Here is an 18,126-nt window from a genome sequence, read left to right on the forward strand (position 1 = left end):
GGCCACGGGCCCCAGCCGAGACAGGCACGGCTCCCTCCGCTGGAATGGGGACAAAATGGTCGGGTGCGACAGAGCAGCCCAGCTGGGAAAGCTCGTGTGCCTCTGGCTCTGATTAGCAGCGGGACAAAGCGAGCCCGAGGGACACCGAGAGCCTGAGCAGCGCCGGGGCCGGTTCTGAGCCAGGACAGTGAAAAGATCCAAGGAAATCTAGAAAAGGATTTTGCACGCTCATCGATTTTGTTGTTAAAATAAAGCGAAGCGTTGGAAGCAGGCTCGATTTTAAAACGAGAATTAAAGCATCAGCAAATGAAAAGGAATCAATAAGTTGGGAGCTTTACAGTATTAAAGGAAAACTGCAGATCATTGAACTCACTATTAGTACTTGGGAAAGAAGCGTCTTTGTGACTTCCAGTAACTTAGAGTGAAAACTTAGAACTGGAAATCATGTCATATCTTTCAGCATTTAGACTTGGGAATTAAGAAAGACTAAATACTTCCTTTTGAGGAAGTTTGAAAGAAGTTTTGAGATATGAAGGTCATAAGGTTCTATAGAAGTTCAGGAGTCCTGTAATAGCTGGTTAAACACCTGCAGAATGTGAAAAATAGCATTTATCGCACTATTTCTTCCTGTGAATAATAGAATTATTAGAAATTAGAAAATTTTGATTCTATATTTTCTTTGATATTTGATTCTATATTTTCTTCCTATGAATTCCTAATGGAAGAATCATGGGGAACATCACATGCCTTTTAGGAGTCTTAAGGCGATATCCAGTTGTACTTTGTACAAGTTTTCTTGTCACAATGTGTTTTCCATGTGGTATCTCATTAATGATGCAGCTTTCTTACAAGAGCCTGTCCCTTGCCAAGGCAGCTTTGGAATAATCCTTTTGGAGTTCTTAGTTTGTTTCTTTCATCTGGGCTTGCAAAAGCTTGACTATTGTTTATTTCTACATGCATAAAGGGATTTTTCCGACATTTGGCATACTTCAACTTTAGAAAGAGTGCAATCCAATACCTTAAGTAATCCACAGGTGTTGATTCTGTCTGGTTTGCTTTCAGAGTCATTTTGTGGCGTGCATGACAGCGATCCTAAACCAGATGAACGACCAGCATTATTCAGTGTACATTGAAACTTTCCAGACAAGTTCAGAACTAGTGGTGAGTACTAAGTGATCATGGAGTTGATAGTTTTAAGTATTTGATTTCCTGTGAAAAATCAGACAATTTTTGGGGTGTTTCTTGTCTGATTCTTCCTAGAATGAATTCTATTGCTGTACATTTTTTGTCTCTGTATTGTTGCACGGCCTCCCTCTTCTAGTTGTGCCGCTGGACAACACTGTAATCAGAAATTTGGAAAGGCACAAATGTCTCTGTTGATCCTGGCACTGAGGTGGTGATGTAACAATCCAGAATAAGTAATGGGATCTTTGTGCAGTACTCTATTGAGGATACAGAAAAGAAAAAGAATAAATCCACAACAAAACAACAGCAAAACTTATCCTCAACTAGTTGAAAATTCCCCCTCCCCCCTTCACACACAGTGATCCATTTCCACTTTCGTTTTCACTATTGAGTCTACTCCTGGTGCTGGTAACATTGTAAGCTAAATGCAATAAATGCCCTATTCCTGTAGTGCATCCTTTTATTGCAGTTGTTTCTGCCATAATTTAATGGTAGTTCAGGTACACTGTAGCCAGAAGGTTTCCATAGTCCTATGTCTGTCCTTTTACACTCCTTGTGTAGCTCTCAGGTAAGTCAGGGCAGTGGCAAAGGTTTGGATTGCACCATCTGTAGTTAGTCCATGGAGGCAATATCTGCACTTGTCAAGAACTGATCCCTTTCCTTCCTTTCTTAAAGCCAGAGTGGTGCCATAAATAAAATTGTAAATGTGGAGTAAATGGACTAAAATAAAAATCCTGTATTTTTCAAATCTATTCATTCTTTATGCATAGTGAAACTGCTCTCCTAATTCACAAAAAAACCCCCAATTTTACTCCAAAGTACTACAACTTTTTCCTTCCATTCATTTATGCCTTATATTTTCCTAAGAGCCCTGCATAATGACATCAGTGTAATGGCTTTTAGCTTCCATTTGGAATCTGAGACTGCTGTTCTACAGGACTTTGGCTCCAGTCTCAGGTTTACTGATAACACCAGGAATTCTTCTCTTGACTTCACTGAGCAAAGTGGAACTCCCCATCTTGGCTCATTAATCACACAGAAACTTCAAAGTGTGCATTACACAGCCCCAGCCTGACCACATTTTGTTGTTCCAGGACTTCTTGATGGAAACGTTCATAATGTTCAAAGATCTCATTGGGAAGAACGTTTACCCTTCGGACTGGATGGCCATGAGCATGGTGCAGAACAGGTAAAGAGGGGAGGAGGACCAGTGCTCCTGTTCTGTGTGCCTGTGGAGAGTGACTCATTTCGTATCTTACAAAACATTTTTCAGTGCAGTCTAGAATTACTTTATCATTCCAGTCTGGGGAATGCCAAGAAGGTCATCTGAAGCAATCCACTAAATAGCTTGTTGCCTGTGCTTTAAGTCCACTTTTTAAAATTTATTTGGGTATTACCTTTACAGCTGAACTTATTCTGGTTTCTTGTTTTCAAAGAAAAACTTCGAGTTTAGATGCTGGATTGTATTATGAAGTGAATACACTTTTTAAGCAAGACTTCTGTTGACAGTGACCTGTACTACCTTTATTTTAGTTTTGTAGAGATGGTGGTAACACTGAGTTTTCTAGAAGTTGCAGAGGGACTGGTCTAAGAGTTAAGTGTCAAAAGTGCATAGGTTTGAATGAACTTAGTCCATAGATGCTGTTTATTTGAAATGTCACAGTTATACAATTCTTCCACTTTTATAATATATAAAAAGAGAGGAAAGAGGACACTCAATAAACTTGATCATTTCCTGAGAGTGTTTGGTCTTGAGAAAAAGATTTGCCAATAAAGTTTACAGTTTTGTGATATCAGATTTTGATATTGGATACATTTTAATCTAGGATTTGAATGGAATGATGTTAAATGAAAAGGTTGGTTGGGGCTTTTTTTGCATTCTGTGGTTGAAAAGTGAAGATTATGTTCTAGAGGGTAGTGATGGTTCTAGTCAGGTGTCCAAACCTCACTTTGTCACTCATGGATGTTAATGACCATGCAGAGGGATCCCTGACCCCTCTTCTGAGGTGGGCAGGTACAGATGTGCTGGTGGATGTGTAAATTCAGGGAATATTTTGTACTTTACAGTAGTTTCATCCCTCTTGTTTTTCTGTCTGAGCTAGTCTTTGGCCTATAAGGCAAAATCCAACTCCTTGCACATTCTTATGTGGCTGCTGCTGTGATTGCAGTTAGTTTTAATGTACCAAGGATTACTCTAAAAAATATCAATTTGGTACTAAACTACCTACAGTCATCTGGCACATGTCAGCACATCAAACCTTTCCTGTGTAAAGCTGTTTCTCTTATCTAGAAAATGCTGTTGACACCCACCCTATCCACAAGTATAGGATTATTTTATTCTGTATGTGTGGGAAGTGACTGTCCTTGGTCAAAGAATGTCTTTGGGGCTTGGGCTTCACCTGGTGGTGTCCGTATTGCCTCAGGTCCTGACAGTAAAAACTGCTTTGGGGGACTGTATGTGTGTACATCTGCCTCCTAATGACTCTGAGCTCTGTGGACAAGTTGTTCCAGGCAGGTTTTGTCACTCTAAGCTTTATCCTCTGTAAAGAAATAAGTTAGCATTAAAAAAAATATTGTTTAGAAGCTATTTAACAGTCCTCCTGTAAACACATTGCTTACCTAAAATGACTTGGCACTGTTTATACTCCTTGATTATGCTGCTGTTCTCTGGAATGCATAAGGAAATGAGTTATTGATCTTACTTTATGTCTTAATTTTATGTTATATCAACAACTGGGAGTGAGGACTTTTTATCATTCTTTATAGAAATTTGGTTTTGTTTTTTCTTTTTTTGGATTTTGGGGGTTTTTTTGAGAGAATGGATGTTCCACGAGATAAATTGAAGACTAATTTAGTTTTGTAGATTTGTCTTGTTAACATTCTTTACCACAAACCAGAGAAGTAGCACAGAGAAGAAGTCACAGGGGATCAGGCTTAGGTCTCTTACAGTAACACTGAGAGAAGAAAAAGAAATTAAAACAAAACCCCGACAAACCAAACACAAAAAATATCAGCACAGTGCAGGTTTTGCATTCTTAACTCCCCTGTTGTGAACAGGAGGCTCCATGCAGGCTTTTTACTCCCTGAAGGAGCTGTTCTGCCTCGAGTCTCCCCTTTCTGCCTTTGCAAAGAGCTTGGTTAGGGCTGTTGGGCATATCTGTGGTGTGTGGTGTAACCTGGCCAGGGGCAGGGTGGAGCTGGTGGCACTTGTGCCCTCCAGGTGTGCAGCAAAGCCTGGCAGGCTCCCCTGCATGATTGGGTGTGTTTTGTGGCTTGCAAGGAAAGTGGGAATTGGAGGAGTTTTGCTGTAGGAGGGACTGCAGCACAGAGAAGTGAAATCAGTACAGAGACAGAGGAGAGGGAAGAGCAGCACCAATACTGCAGGTCTGGTCTTGTTTGCTGAGCAGGGGCCCCAATTCCTGTCATATGGAAGTAAAGACAGGCAGTGCCTGAATGATACCAGGGATATTTCAGCTAAAAGTTTGATGTCTGGCATAGATGGAAGCAAACAATGAGAGAATGGTTTTTACAGGCTCCAAAGGAAGGGAGAATGGACACATTCCTGTCCAGGAGAAGCTCTGGTGTATGGGTTGAATGAATTGGAGTAGAAGCTTAACTGACTAAACTTAGTTATCAAGCTTTGCCTGTATCAGGATGGAATTATTTAACTCAAATTACTTTAACTCACTACTATAAACATCGTGCTCTTTGCTTCCCAAGCATGCTCAGGCTACCAAAGCACGTTTGAAGGAGGCTGAATCTGTGTGTACTGGTCCCACTGGACAGGCAGTATTCAATGAGCAAAAGAGAATGAAAAGGGGGAATAATAATACAAATATAATAATATAATAAGAAGAAATAATGAAATACCTTTTCTTTTTTCCTGTTCCCCCCCCCCTCCTTCCATTAACAGCAAGATGGAAAGAACACTTTTTTTACAGCATGCTAGGTGGTGCAGAACACTTTGGGAAACAGTAACATCATCGTTGAGGTCATGAGGATATAATATCTGAGTTATTTTTGTGATCCTCCATGGTGGATTTAATTAACTTTTGTTCTAATTAAAGTTGCTTACTGCATTCTTCTTATTATTAGTTTCTACTCCTTATATGTGCACTTTATTCCACTCATGACACTTAGATATTGGCTATTAACTTATTAAAAGCAGTAATTCCTAAGTACATGGCATTTGTGGGGAAATGCTTAGCTGGTTTAGCTAATACCATATAGTCTGTCTATCTTTCAGCAGTTCATAATTTTAATTCAGAGGGATATAATTTCTCCCAGGAAATTAATGTACTTTATTGTCAACATGAAGTGCATGGGGAGTCAGATTTGCTGAAGAAGGAAGAGTTAGCAGGGTTAGCAACTACAGGGAAAGCATTCACATCCCTTAGCTTGTCCTCTGGGCTTTGAAAGGGTAATTCCTCACAGGGAGTCTGAAAGTATTTGATCTTATCAAAATTAGTGCCTGGGATCACTTGGGTTGGTGTCCAGTCTGAAGTGGCCCAGTGAGCACTTTGTTTGCATGTCCATTTGGGTAGTGCTGTGAGCCTTTGGCTCACATTATATTAAGGTATTTTAAAATAAATGGAAACAGTGTTTCACCAGCACATTTCAAGGTCGGATCCTACTGGGTGGAAAAACTCCTGCAAGATAACACTGTAGGGTATTTTATAACACTGGTGGTTTGGCTTTTTCTAGAATATGTTTTCATTACCTGTGCATCTGAGTGTTTTCAGACATCTGTCAGAGTCAAGTCTTCCCCAGTGCTTTTTAAGTCTAACTTGAAAGGTTTAGCGCTGCAGGTATTTGGCAAAAGAACTGGAATTGTTGTCAATTTTCTTTCATTATACATACCAAAAATAGCTGCTTACTTGCTGATGAGATGCTTTGTAACACCCTCCAGGCGTGGTTCTCATGGAGCTCACACCTGGAGCACTGTTATTAACTCAGCCAAAGCTCACTGTGGCTTCAAATCAGCGTCACCTGCAGCCCCAGGCACCTCAGCAGTTCTCAGCCTGCCAGGGCTGTGGGCTCTCTCGTTGTCCTGGTCCTGGCCAGGCAGCAAAGAGAGGCAGAATAAATTCCTCTTTGATGCCCAGCAAGGGATTGCTGGGACTTCGGTTCAAGAGAAGGACAGTAGGGATTCCAGGCCTGGGTTTTGTTGGGGGTTTTTTTGTGTTTTTCTTTTCATAGATCATCAGAGAATGGCTCTGTGACTTCTGAAAAATTTGTTTTCCACATATGTATGCATGTTGCTGAACACAGCCTTGGAATAAGTGTCCAAGGCCAGGTTGGACGGGGCTTGGAGCAACCTGCCCCAGTGGAAGGTGTCCCTGACCATGGCAGGGGGTGGAATGAGATGAGCTTTAAGGTCCCCTCCAACCCAAACCATTCTGTGATTCAATGAGCTCAAGTTGAAAGGGAGAAAATCCCCAAATTAATTAAAATATTTGAGCTGCTTCTCAGTCTTCTATTTATCTGTTGGTGGAAATAAAAGCTTGTGATATTTAAAAACAAACAAACAAACAAAAACCCCAAACCAACCCCCAGGTGAATAGTTTAGGTTACTTTTACCCTGAAAGCTGATTCATTTATGTAACTAAGGTTGGATGACAGTGTTATGGTTTATTTTGTGCAAATAAGGCAGAATTTAGAAGGCTCATCTGCTGCATACAAGTAACTCTTTTCTTTGATCTTGTTTTCCTCTGCAACTTTTGACTGATTTAAACATCTTCTTATAGAAGTGCAGTTGTTTTTATAAGGGCTTGAATTTTCGGGGGAGCAGAATACATTTATACACAGGCTTATGGCATATTGCAGGACTTCATAATTTTAATGTATGAAAAGATATTTTAAGCAACAAGTATAAATGTCTAATGCAAATATTCTTTTATGCACAGTTGCAGAAAAGGGTAAATAAGGTATTATAACAAGTGCAAACAAACGTTACTGTTTAGTCATAGATTTAATTGTGTACAGTGATAGGATGTGTCCTTGGACAGCTTGGTTTTGCTGTGAGACTACAAATGTCCTTGCTGAAATGCAGTTTCCCTGTTAATATGAAGTCCCTTTCAGAGGGAAATTTATTTCTTTATTGTTTTCCATGCTGGAGTATTTGGTACACAGTGCCTCAGTGTTCTCAAATTTGTATTCCTGCCCATTAAATCCAGGCTCCTCTGTTTCCTCGTTGTCTTTCTCAGTCTCTACAAAAGTCAGCATTTGTAATCAGGCAAATGGCATTAAGTTAGTCCTGGGGCAATGGGGCAAGGCAGGTGAGAGCAGAGGGAGTTGTTTCCCTGGGGACTGTACTTCCCTCCCAGGGAGAGTTCCAGCTGTGGCTGCTCCGTTCACACTCTGCTGGCAGCTCCAAGCCTGGCACAAAGAGTCCCTTCCATCTGCAGGTGCCTGTGCCAATGTCACCCTGCCTTTCCGTCCTTGCATCTTTCTAGCTAAATTCTGCTAATTCTGCTCTAGCTCTGCATGCTGCTGGTGGTTCTCCATGGTGTGGAATTATCTGCTTACCAAGAATCTGAACACGTAATTATGTAGTGGTTGCAGCAGATAATCCGCTCAGCAACAGAGGCAGTTGCCCATCGTGGTCATGGTACAGAGTGGATGCCGGGTAGGTTTTAACTGCAGTCATTTATTTAGTCTTTTATCTAAAAATGCAGAGAGAAAATATGCAGGGAGATACCCCATTCCCACTCCCACTGCAGAGTGTCTCACCTTTCCTGGTATCAGCTGCTGGGATGCTCACACTCCTAGGCTAAGAGCTCTCAGAACTAAAAGTAAAGTCCTCAGTGGAGAGAACAACTCAACACAAAAAAAAATCTTGGTAATTTGATGTTCTCAGAAAGTCAGTGGGATAAACTGTTACTCTCCTAAATACAACTTCGACTTGCAGATAGAAACCCCTAAGGTTCGTTGCTATGTGGCCTGTTATAAAATGCTTTCTTATGTTTTCATGTATTTTAATTTTAATAAAACATCTGGGGATTAAGACAACGAGGAGTACTTTCCCCTCTATTGAATATATGTGCAAATGAGTAAAAAACATTGAAGAGATCACCCACACAAACTGTTCTGTGTCACTACAGAAAAGACTGAAATTTCAATATTCATAATTTTCATCAGTTGTAAGTGCAGTTGAGCAATCTTTCTGTCTTCCTCTTTCTGAGTAGCTTTGACCAGAACTTCTTATAATTAGAGTTTTTCAGGAAATAAAATGTATGCAGTTTCCTTGTATTTAACATTATTTTGAACAGTTAATTTTCATATTTTTTACCAGAAGCATCACAAAATAGCCCTGCTGGTGTATTATGTATTTGCTGCATAATCATCTCTTTTAAAATTCATAGTCTGCTGGTTCAATGCAACAAAAATCAGTGGAAGAATGGAGAAGTAATTTTGCAATCATCAGTTCAAACTTTCTTCAAAAGTGAAGGCTGTGGAGTTCATTAGTGTGTGGCATCCTGACACAACCATGTTAAGACCTTACATTCATCTTTAAGAACCAGGTTTCAGCTTTGTGTCTGATTCCCATTCTTGATCTAGCACTAACGACAGCATGTGATTGTTAATTTTTTCATTAATTCAGAATGCTTCTACTATGCAAAAAATTTTCTGGAATGAGCAAAAAAGCAAAGGAGACTGAAGTGAGAAGAAACAATATAAGCAAAATTACTGAAAGTAATGAGGTACTGAAACCTCTCTGAAATTTTCTTAGAGCCCATTCTGACAGCTCTTCATACGCTTCATTTTCAAACTATGAAGTTTCTTAGAGTTCAAAACATCCCATTTCCAGGAGTTTGGCATAAAATGTGTACCTAATATGCAGACTTGAAAATGTATTTTGGTTCCTAAATGAGAGCTACAAAGCAGGTTTTGGGTAGATGCTGAAGGAAAAGCTGCACACAAAGACCTGTTGGCCAAGTCAAGGGTCTCACATGGAAACTTGGCTTGTCTGGCACAAAGCCACTGCACATTCCTGTCTTCCTCTGGGAGTTCATTGTGCTGCTGTCAAAGTAACTCTGACACAGTGCAGCCTGCAGTGTTCTGGATGCTTGGCATAGCTGTTTAATGTAAATTTTCAAATCATGCTAGTAAGGAAAAAAACGCAATGTATAATTGAGACAAACCCCAATGTTATAATTGAGACAAGAGCAGGCAGAGCACAGCCATTTTGAAGCAGTTGCTTTCTGACTGTGTTATTTAGTTACACTCTGGGCGTACATTGGAAAAGAATTTAGGAACATGGCAGTGGCTTTATCATTAGAATTCAATATGAATAGTTCAAGAAATTATTCTTCAGTCTGTAGTGAAGCTGAGTTGACACAAGGGAGAAATATGATGAAATTATACTCCTTTCTTTGCGCCACTGGCCATATTTTTCCAGTTACCATGGAAGTGGATTTCTTCCCAAGTGTTGCCATTATTGTGCTCTTCATAACTAGGTTTCATGTAGCCACGAGGTTTTTAAATATTGCTTCCATCTTGCATTACCCTTCATTTCTAGATCAATGATTGCCATATTATTAGGAGATAATTTCTGCTCTTGCTTTGTGAAGATTTTTGTTATTACCTGTTCACCTGTAGTATACGTGTCCTTTAGTGTCTCCTGTCACACTGATTGCTCGTTCTGTGTATTTTGTACCATCCAGCATTAGTTCCTAGTTGCCATTCACTGCTTCAGTCCTTTACAAGGATCAGCACTGGGGTTTGGCTCTGACCCACTCTTTGAATCTTCTGATTCTGTCATGTGCCTTCTTCTGCTTATTCTGCACACAACAAGCAAGAAAAAAGGTGACAGAAGCCTACAGGAGAAGGGAATCATTTGACTCCAGCTGCTTTTCCCTTGTGTTTGCTTCATGTTACAATACCTATCAGGTGTCTTCTGCACAGCATTTTATGAGGATGATACTAGGAAGTCAATATAAGTTATGTACGAGTATTATTTTGGCTTTGCTATTCCCTGCTCCAGATTTCACAGAATTGGCATAATGGCCAAACCATGTCTATCAGAACTCAGAAAAGATCTTTAAAAATATAGTCAGTACATCCTCCAGGGTTTGCAAGAGCTTCCCTCATATTCCTTGTCTGTTCAGGTAGAGGATTCACTGATTAAAGCGCTGACTAATCAGTTTTGGGGACTACAAAAAACACTGAAGTTAGTGGAACTCCTTCTGGCTTGAATTTTGGACCAAACTCTCTGAAGGAAAAGCACTTAGGGTTTGTGAGAAGAAGTTCTGAATTGTAAAAACTGTCCATGCCTTCACTGGCTTTTAGATGTGACTTTAAAAACCCATATATGCCATCATTTTAATGGTTTCTTTCAATAAGTTTTCATAACACAGGAAATACGCTCTTTTAAACTTTCTTTTTCTGGGTCTGATTATCCAGTAGAAGTTTGTACTTGATTCATTTTTTCCACCTGTCATTACATCAGTGCAGTCACGGCTTGAGGAGACATAGCAAGCATGAGTTTGAGTTGATGCTCATAAATACCTAAGTGAATTCATTCAGCCTTCACCTCAGTATATGGGTTACTCATCTCAGAGTTGAAGCAGTGAAATCCCAAATTTTCAAGTCATGTGAACCTGAAAAGACATTGAAGAGCATCTCACTGCAGTTGGGCACTGCTTTAAAAGAATTCACATGTAGGAGTCTGAGACGAGGTTCTAGTCGTTATTTTGGAAATGTTTCTAATGCTGTATCTGAATCATGCACCTTTCCCAAAATAATGTTGTGGACCCAGAAGCGTTTCTTGTTTGGAACAAGGTGCACAAAAAGGCCAGCTTTTACAAAGCCACTAAGAACAGTCAATGTGAATGTAAGGGTTTGTTTGTTTGGGGTTTTTTCAGGGGGGTGTTGTTTGTTTGTTTGTTTTATTAAGTCCTCTCTTTGATTTACATTGCAAGAAGCTGACACAACAATTCCAACTAGCTTGCTAAAAATAGCTTGGAGTTGCAGATCTGAATTTTAGATTTATTACCTATTTACACTTCAAAAACAAGGACAACATGCAGACCTATTTCACTGTTAGACAAAATCATCATCTTCTGAGAAATAGCCTTGAAATCCTATTTTTATTAATATGTTGTTTATGAATACAGAATTCTTTCCTTGTTCCATCTCAATCCCTCTGTTTTATTTTGAGGGAGAATCAGCTTGAAATCAAATCTTTATCTTAGGGTGACATGAATTTCCAATTTTTTCTGTCTTAAATTATTTGTCTACATTACTTAAGGTACTGTTCTCCCCTGTTAAGAACAGACATCTAAGTGTGTGAAACTGAGTACAGTTGCACAGGATTCTATTCTTTGGGCTCATTTTCCAGCCAAAGTTTTGGACAAATGTCTCTGACAATACAATAAAGCAAAGCAGAAGCAGCAGGAAATTCAGAGAGAGAGAGGAAACAGGAGCAGTTGAACCATGGCAATGTTGTTGCTGTCCTGAGCCGAAACCCTGCCTTTTAATATCCAGATTTAGCCCAGAGACTTTGGACTTCGAACAGCTTCCCTAAATCTTCAGGCCCAAGAGTTTTATATGAGCTGTACATTAGAAGCATCAATCCTCATAAACTCAGGAAATATCACGGAAGTTATTGTGGGTAAAGGAATTTCAGCAATTTTAAATCACAATTATTTAAATTGATGAGAAATTAAATCTGTAGTAAGTGTAGAAAAGTTATTGGTTAATTAAAATTAATGGAAAATGTGACTATTTAGTTTAAGTCTTTAAAGATTCATGTTTAAAATTATATTTTCTCTGTTTTTTTCATCAAAATCTCTAACTATTTTAGAAGTACCTGTTTAGTTTCGTACTTGTGGCTACTTAATTAATGCCCCTTTTTGGTGAAAGGGGAGACTGAGGCAGGACAGTGAAATCATTGAGGCATTGGAAGGAGCCAGGAATAGCATTCAAACCTACTGCCTAAGTGACTCCCAGTGACAGGAATAGATACACCCTTTAGGCAAAATACAAATATTGGGAACTTGACAGCCTGGAAATATTGCATGCTGCCTGAAAATGTGTCATTCCAGTCTGTCAGATAAAAATATTTGTGAGAGCAAAAGGGATATTTACAGAAGACAGCTTACATATAATTATATTGTATAGAATCCTGTAAATATTTTTAATGTTTTCTGTGATTTCTACAGGGCATTAAATACCTCAGTATTTCTCAGGTGTCCTTGAGTTTTTTTCTGTACGGCTAAAAGCAAACCACAAGCTTGTCACAAAACTTTTTATTATTACACACAGTAATATGTCAATATTATGAAATAGATTTCCACTAATATATTTCATGTGTGTTTCAGTTATGGTTATTTCTACTCTATCTTGCATGATATTTCTATTTAAAGAGTAAAGTACTAAAAAGTGTGGGAGTTTTTTATTGCAAGAAAAATTATTAGCACCGTACCAGAGTCTGCCTAAACTGGATATTTAGGTGATGTGTTTCACCATGGTGTTGGAGTAGTGTGGAAATCCACAGAATCTGGGAACTAAAAAAGTCTCAGAAATGGAAGACACCTCCTCCTACTCCAGCCAAAAAACTCTGAGTGAAGGGAAATGCTCCTCCCTGAGCAGCTGAAGCTCAAGAAGTGCTTATGTGACTTGGCAAGAAATAAACTTTGTAAATCAAAGGGTCTAGAGCAATACAGAGATACAGAAAAGACACAACACTCAAAAGGCCTTGACCTAAAACTCCTGTTCTGAAGAATAATGATGATGATGACACAGAACAACGTGTCTGTGATTCTGCCAAGCTGTGTGGGGTTTTGTGCTGCCTAAAATAGATCACTCTTTCAGAATTCCCTTTTTTTGCAACATCTTAAACCATTTGTGTCAAGTATCAGGCAGCTTTGAGGAGATAAATGTCCCTGTGTGAGTGGAGCATCAGGGAAGAATGTGTTTATTTCCTTGTGGGCAGTGTGGGACAGCTTTCAGTGGGAATCACATTTAGGAGTTGATTACATAAAGGTGGCAAAGCAAGTTCGATAGGCTGGGAAATGGCAGTGGGGGCACAGGGCAGCCCTGTGAGTATGCACACAGAGAATGAGAACTCTCTGTTCAGCAGAGCAGTGATAGCCTGCAAGGGCAGCACTGAGCAAAATTAGATTTCTTGAACTGGAGGAGATTTGATGACACTCGGCTTTTCACAAATCAGCCCCTCAATTCAGCTGGCAAGATTAGCTCAGCCAGAGCTAGAAGATGAGATCAGAGGATGCCCTGGACCACAGGGAGGAAGCTCAGCTGAGTGTGTGGGATGATGCTGTGGAGTGACACAGCACCATCAGAAATCTGTAACCTCCCCCTGCCACAGCTCCTGCAGCATCCCTCTGGTCACCTTCACAAAAAGAACTTGGCAAGATGTGACAACATGCGTAGTTACTGAATTTCCTTGATCACATCAGCAGTTCAGGGGAACGTTACACAGATGGAAAGAAATTCTTCTTTAGGTTTTCACAAAGAATATTTACCTCCTGGAGAACTTCACCCACAACAAGGGATTTCACTCCAGCCAGTCACTGCTCTAATGAAGCAGGGAGCTCCTTTGGGTGATTGCTCAGTGGTTAAGTGGGATTCCCTGTAGTAAGCTTGCCAAAAGCTGAACTTTCGCTTTACCTCCCTCATTAAGAAACTGAACTTAGGCCTTCTGATTTCTTTTTTTGTGATGAGACTAAAACTCCTTTCCCTGACTGTTCTGTTTCTCCAGTGGCTCACAGACAGCTGCCAGGGGACCAGTGTAACAACACAGCTTGTTTGCTGTGTTCTACCAGCCTCCAGTGACCAGTGGCATTTAATTGTCCTCCCTTCAGTTTAGTCTTTGATGTGTCTAATCACTTCTGAGCCAGTATAAAATTCAAGCATTTGCAGCATCCTGTAGCAATGAGCTGCAGAGTTGAACAAGATTAACACAGAACCTGGGTTTGCTTCTTTTGGATGCACATTCTGGTTGTGTTCAGTGCTCTCTGATGCTTCTCAGAGAAGCTGTGAGCACTCAGTCTCTCATCTCCTTGGTACTTTCGATTTTATAGCTCCTGTCACCTCCCTCCTCAGTCACACCATGTCCCCTGACTGAGGATCATTTCTGCGTCACATTTATTTGCTTGTTTTCTTCTCTCTTGTTTCTTTTTCTATTTGTTTATCCTTTTGAGATGCGACACCAAAACACCAGAGTGATTCCAGCACAAGGACACAACATTCCTTTGACAGTCACATATGGATATCCTGTGGTTTCTTAATCTTTTGCTGATAATCCTAATTATTGAATTATTGCTTTCTCTCATGCTGCTAATCACTGAGATGGTGGGGATTTCTGGACCTGGCTGTTACAACTATTAGATCTCTTTCCTGACTGGGAATATCTAGTTGACAGCCAATCATTGTATTTGAACAAATAGGATTGGTTTTCCCTTGTGTTCAGCTTTCTCTTTGCCCCTACAGTGCTTTCCATAGAAATATTTCCATTTAATAGCTTTGAAAAATCTACCTATGAAGTGGAGTCTAATGATCACTTTCAGTCAGTTTACAATTTTGAAAACAACTAAATTATTTAAATAAACTTTGTAAATATTTAAAGATACTATTGATTTTTCTTTTACAAATGTCCCATGCTGGGAAGTCAGACAAGGAAATTAGCTTTAGAAACATGACTTAATCACGTTGCATTAATCAGGAGCTTAAACAGGTGCTGCTTTTCAGAATAGAAGGGTAATGTTCATGCTCTTACTCTTGGAAGAAGTAACTGTATAGGATTTTGAATCTGTATTTTCACTGTTTTGAATGTTTTTATAATCTACCCGGGGAGGAAGCTGGACAGAGGTGTCGTCCTGCCCTCCCCACCCATAAGAGAGCTGAAAAACTGCACTCAGTATCTTTGAAGTGGCAAAAGTGCAGTTGCAGCTCCTAACTAATGATGTGAGCACAGGAGCTGTTTCAGCTGTCAAACCCCCAAGAGGAGGTGATGCCACCCTTGTGAATGATCTGGGTTTGGCAGAAGGTAACATTGGGCTTGAAAGAATTGCTCTCTTTTCTCAGGAATGCAATGTAGTGTGCAGCAGAGGAAGCAAAACTCTGTCGTCTGACTTTTCCAGTAGAAGTTGAGAAACTTTTTGATAGTTGTGTAATTTTTTAAATGGATAACACTATAAATCCTGTGCCACTGGACAGATTGTCACCTGCTGTGCTCAGGTGTGTGAGAACTCTGATGCTCCCAGTGTGTTCAGTGCCAAATGTGCTTCCACCAACATCATACATGGTGGGTATTGATTGCCAGATGTTACATTCATTTATCTATATCACTGTTTTTCCTTTTTAGGGTGTTCTTGAGAGCCATCAACAAATTTGCAGAGACAATGAACCAGAAATTTTTGGAGAACATGAATTTTGAAGTCCAAGTAAGTATTTTGGGTTTCTAGCTGAGCCAAGGCAGTACATGCAGGTCAGCCCAAGCCCCTCCTGGTGCTGTGCCCCAGTATCAGACAGGTTGTGGATCTGAGTGGGGCAGGACTGGACTGTCTTCCATGTGACATCAGAACTGGGCACTTATTATTTATAATAAGGCACCCAACCAGCATATTTTCCTCTGTGACTCTGTTCAGGACTGGGAAGCCACAAACTTGTTTTTCTTAGCCAGCCAAGTGCACTCAGAAAGTCAATCTCAGACATAACACACGGAGCCTCTACAATGTCAGCGCTGTGGATGTAGGACAGAAGGAGCTTAACTTTGCTGATTCCTAGAGTATTTAGCACTTAGAATTTATTTTTGACTTGTAGTCTTCCTGACAAGTCTATCTCTATTTATGCAATTTCATTAGTTCTTTCTGTAATAATTTTTAATTAGGGTTGGTTGGGGTTTTTTGTTTGTTAGGTATCATTCTGTGTAACTGAACTATTTGGTTATGCATTTTACCACCTTTGGCTTCCTTTAGATAAGAATGAAAATGCCTGTAGTTTTCACGTTCATCAAATTGGTGTTAAAATGTAAGTACACTTTTAGATTCAGGATTTGTCCCTAAGTGCTGCCTGATCATGGTGTGTAAAATTATTCTGTTCCATTCTTACATAAAGTTCAGGGCTTTATATTTTGCAGTTCATCTCACAACTTTCAATCTGTTTTAAATGATTCCACTTGTCTAAAAACAGTTTGGGAATTGGTCTCTTGGTCCTCAACACAAAACACCTTGGTCCCAAATAGCTGCAGAGCTATGCCCATGTAGGGGTTACACAGGAAGAGTTTGAAAGACAGTAGTGAAAAGAAAGGTAAAAGATTCAGTTCACACTCAGTTACAGTGGCCCCAAGTAGGAAATGCAGAGCTTTTTCCTGCTTTATTTCATTAAAAATGTTTTACCTTCAAAAGATGTGCTTATACAAATGTGCATGTGTATAATATTAAGATTTTTAAAGATGTTTCTTCCAACAAACTTAAAATTTATTTTTCAGTAAATATCCCTGTTGGAAACTCTCAGCCCCTTGACATATTTATGATACAATCTGTCTAAGGCTCTATCAGTTTATTAATAAGAAATTTGTAACTTATAATTTCTATGGCATTTGATCACTTATTACTGCACAATGTGTCAGTAATTTTTAAAAGCAGATAACAAAGGTCTGAAAGACATCATGTGCAGGATACCAAAACCACACAGACTATAAAGACTGTATCTGTCAAAGTTTTATTAAGGTGTACACTGCCTTTTTCAAACATGAAAGCAGCAGTTTGATCTGGAGCTTTTATTTCAGCTCTTTCCTGTGGCAATTCTGTGCCTTCCAAAGTGTTATCAAACAACCATTGGAACGTTGTAGTTCCACAGTGCACCTTGCAGTTCAAGGGAATACATTAATGCTCTTTTATTCATGACTTGTCAAATATCTGGAGGCTCTGAGTAAGCTAAACAATGTTATAGTAAATAAGTGGAGCCCTGTAAAGAATTGTAATACCCTTAGAGTCTTCATAAGAGGCTTTAAAGTACAAATCAAGGTGTTACCTTACTTTTCTTTCATGGATAAAAGCTCTGCAAACCTTCTAAGAGTTCCCTAAGTATACCTATTTAAAAAGCTGCTACTGGACTAAAAAAGGTCTGAATAGTGCAAAGCACATTGTCTAGTATTCTTAATTGTAACTTTAATTTGATTTCCCACCGTATTTTTTTTATATTTATACACCTTGGCTGTAAGCAAACCTGAGCAGTGGTTAACTCAAAGTAAATGAGAAACTCCTGTGCTTCATAAAACAGTTCACCTTGTTACTGTGTAGCTGTATTTCTATTTTTATTTGCATTTGTATAGAAAAACTGTGAATTGGGACAAAGAAACTTGTTTTTTCTATTTTGATCTGAGAAAAAATTTGGAAGTAGCATAACTATAAGGTTTATTAAGAGCTGCAGCCTGATGATCACACAGCCTGTTCATTCCCACTGCCAGCCCCAGGAGCAAAGGCAGCCCCACACATCCCAACCCCCAGGTGTGTTTGGGGCAGGTCCCTGAGCCTGCTGCAGGAGGAGCTGAAGGGGAAAATAGAGATGCACATCAGTCAAAGTGTTATTTAAAATAAAAAGGTGTCGCACATTTAAGTTCTGTGTAAACAAGTGCATGATTTATACTGCTTGCAGGACAGTGTTTTCAGATCAGATTATTAATAGCTGAGGCAAAGTCTTAATTAAAAGAAAAATTTGAAAACTATTGAAAGCCCAGGGAAATAGATCTGAGGATTTTCACTTGGCTGAGTGGTTGCATGGCAATAAATAGGAGACAACGAAAGCAAACAAAGCAAGTCAACTGTGAAGCAATTGAGCATCTAAAAAAGTGTGGTTTAAATCTACAGAAATGCAATGAAGAAATTTTTTGCTACTCTGGTGGGGCTTGTTAAATGGAGAAAATAAAAAGGGTTCCTGGCCTCCTTCTTATTTGCAAAGCAAATTGCTTTTTTC

The 18,126-nt window shown here is 39.5% G+C and overlaps 1 protein-coding gene across 1 annotated transcript in view; it reads left to right on the forward strand.

Moving 5' to 3' along the window:
• DOCK2 (dedicator of cytokinesis 2) overlaps nt 1–18,126 on the forward strand; it is a 157,717-nt gene that overhangs the window by 97,566 nt on the left and 42,025 nt on the right. The window contains exons 28-30 of the mRNA XM_008644215.2: nt 1,063–1,161; nt 2,280–2,374; nt 15,515–15,593. Of these exons, the coding sequence (XP_008642437.1) occupies nt 1,063–1,161; nt 2,280–2,374; nt 15,515–15,593 (273 nt within the window). The remainder of the gene's footprint in view (nt 1–1,062; nt 1,162–2,279; nt 2,375–15,514; nt 15,594–18,126) is intronic.

The sequence above is a fragment of the Corvus brachyrhynchos genome, unplaced genomic scaffold, assembly GCF_000691975.1.
Source record: "Corvus brachyrhynchos isolate BGI_N302 unplaced genomic scaffold, ASM69197v1 scaffold262, whole genome shotgun sequence".
Taxonomy (NCBI): Eukaryota; Metazoa; Chordata; class Aves; order Passeriformes; family Corvidae; genus Corvus; species Corvus brachyrhynchos.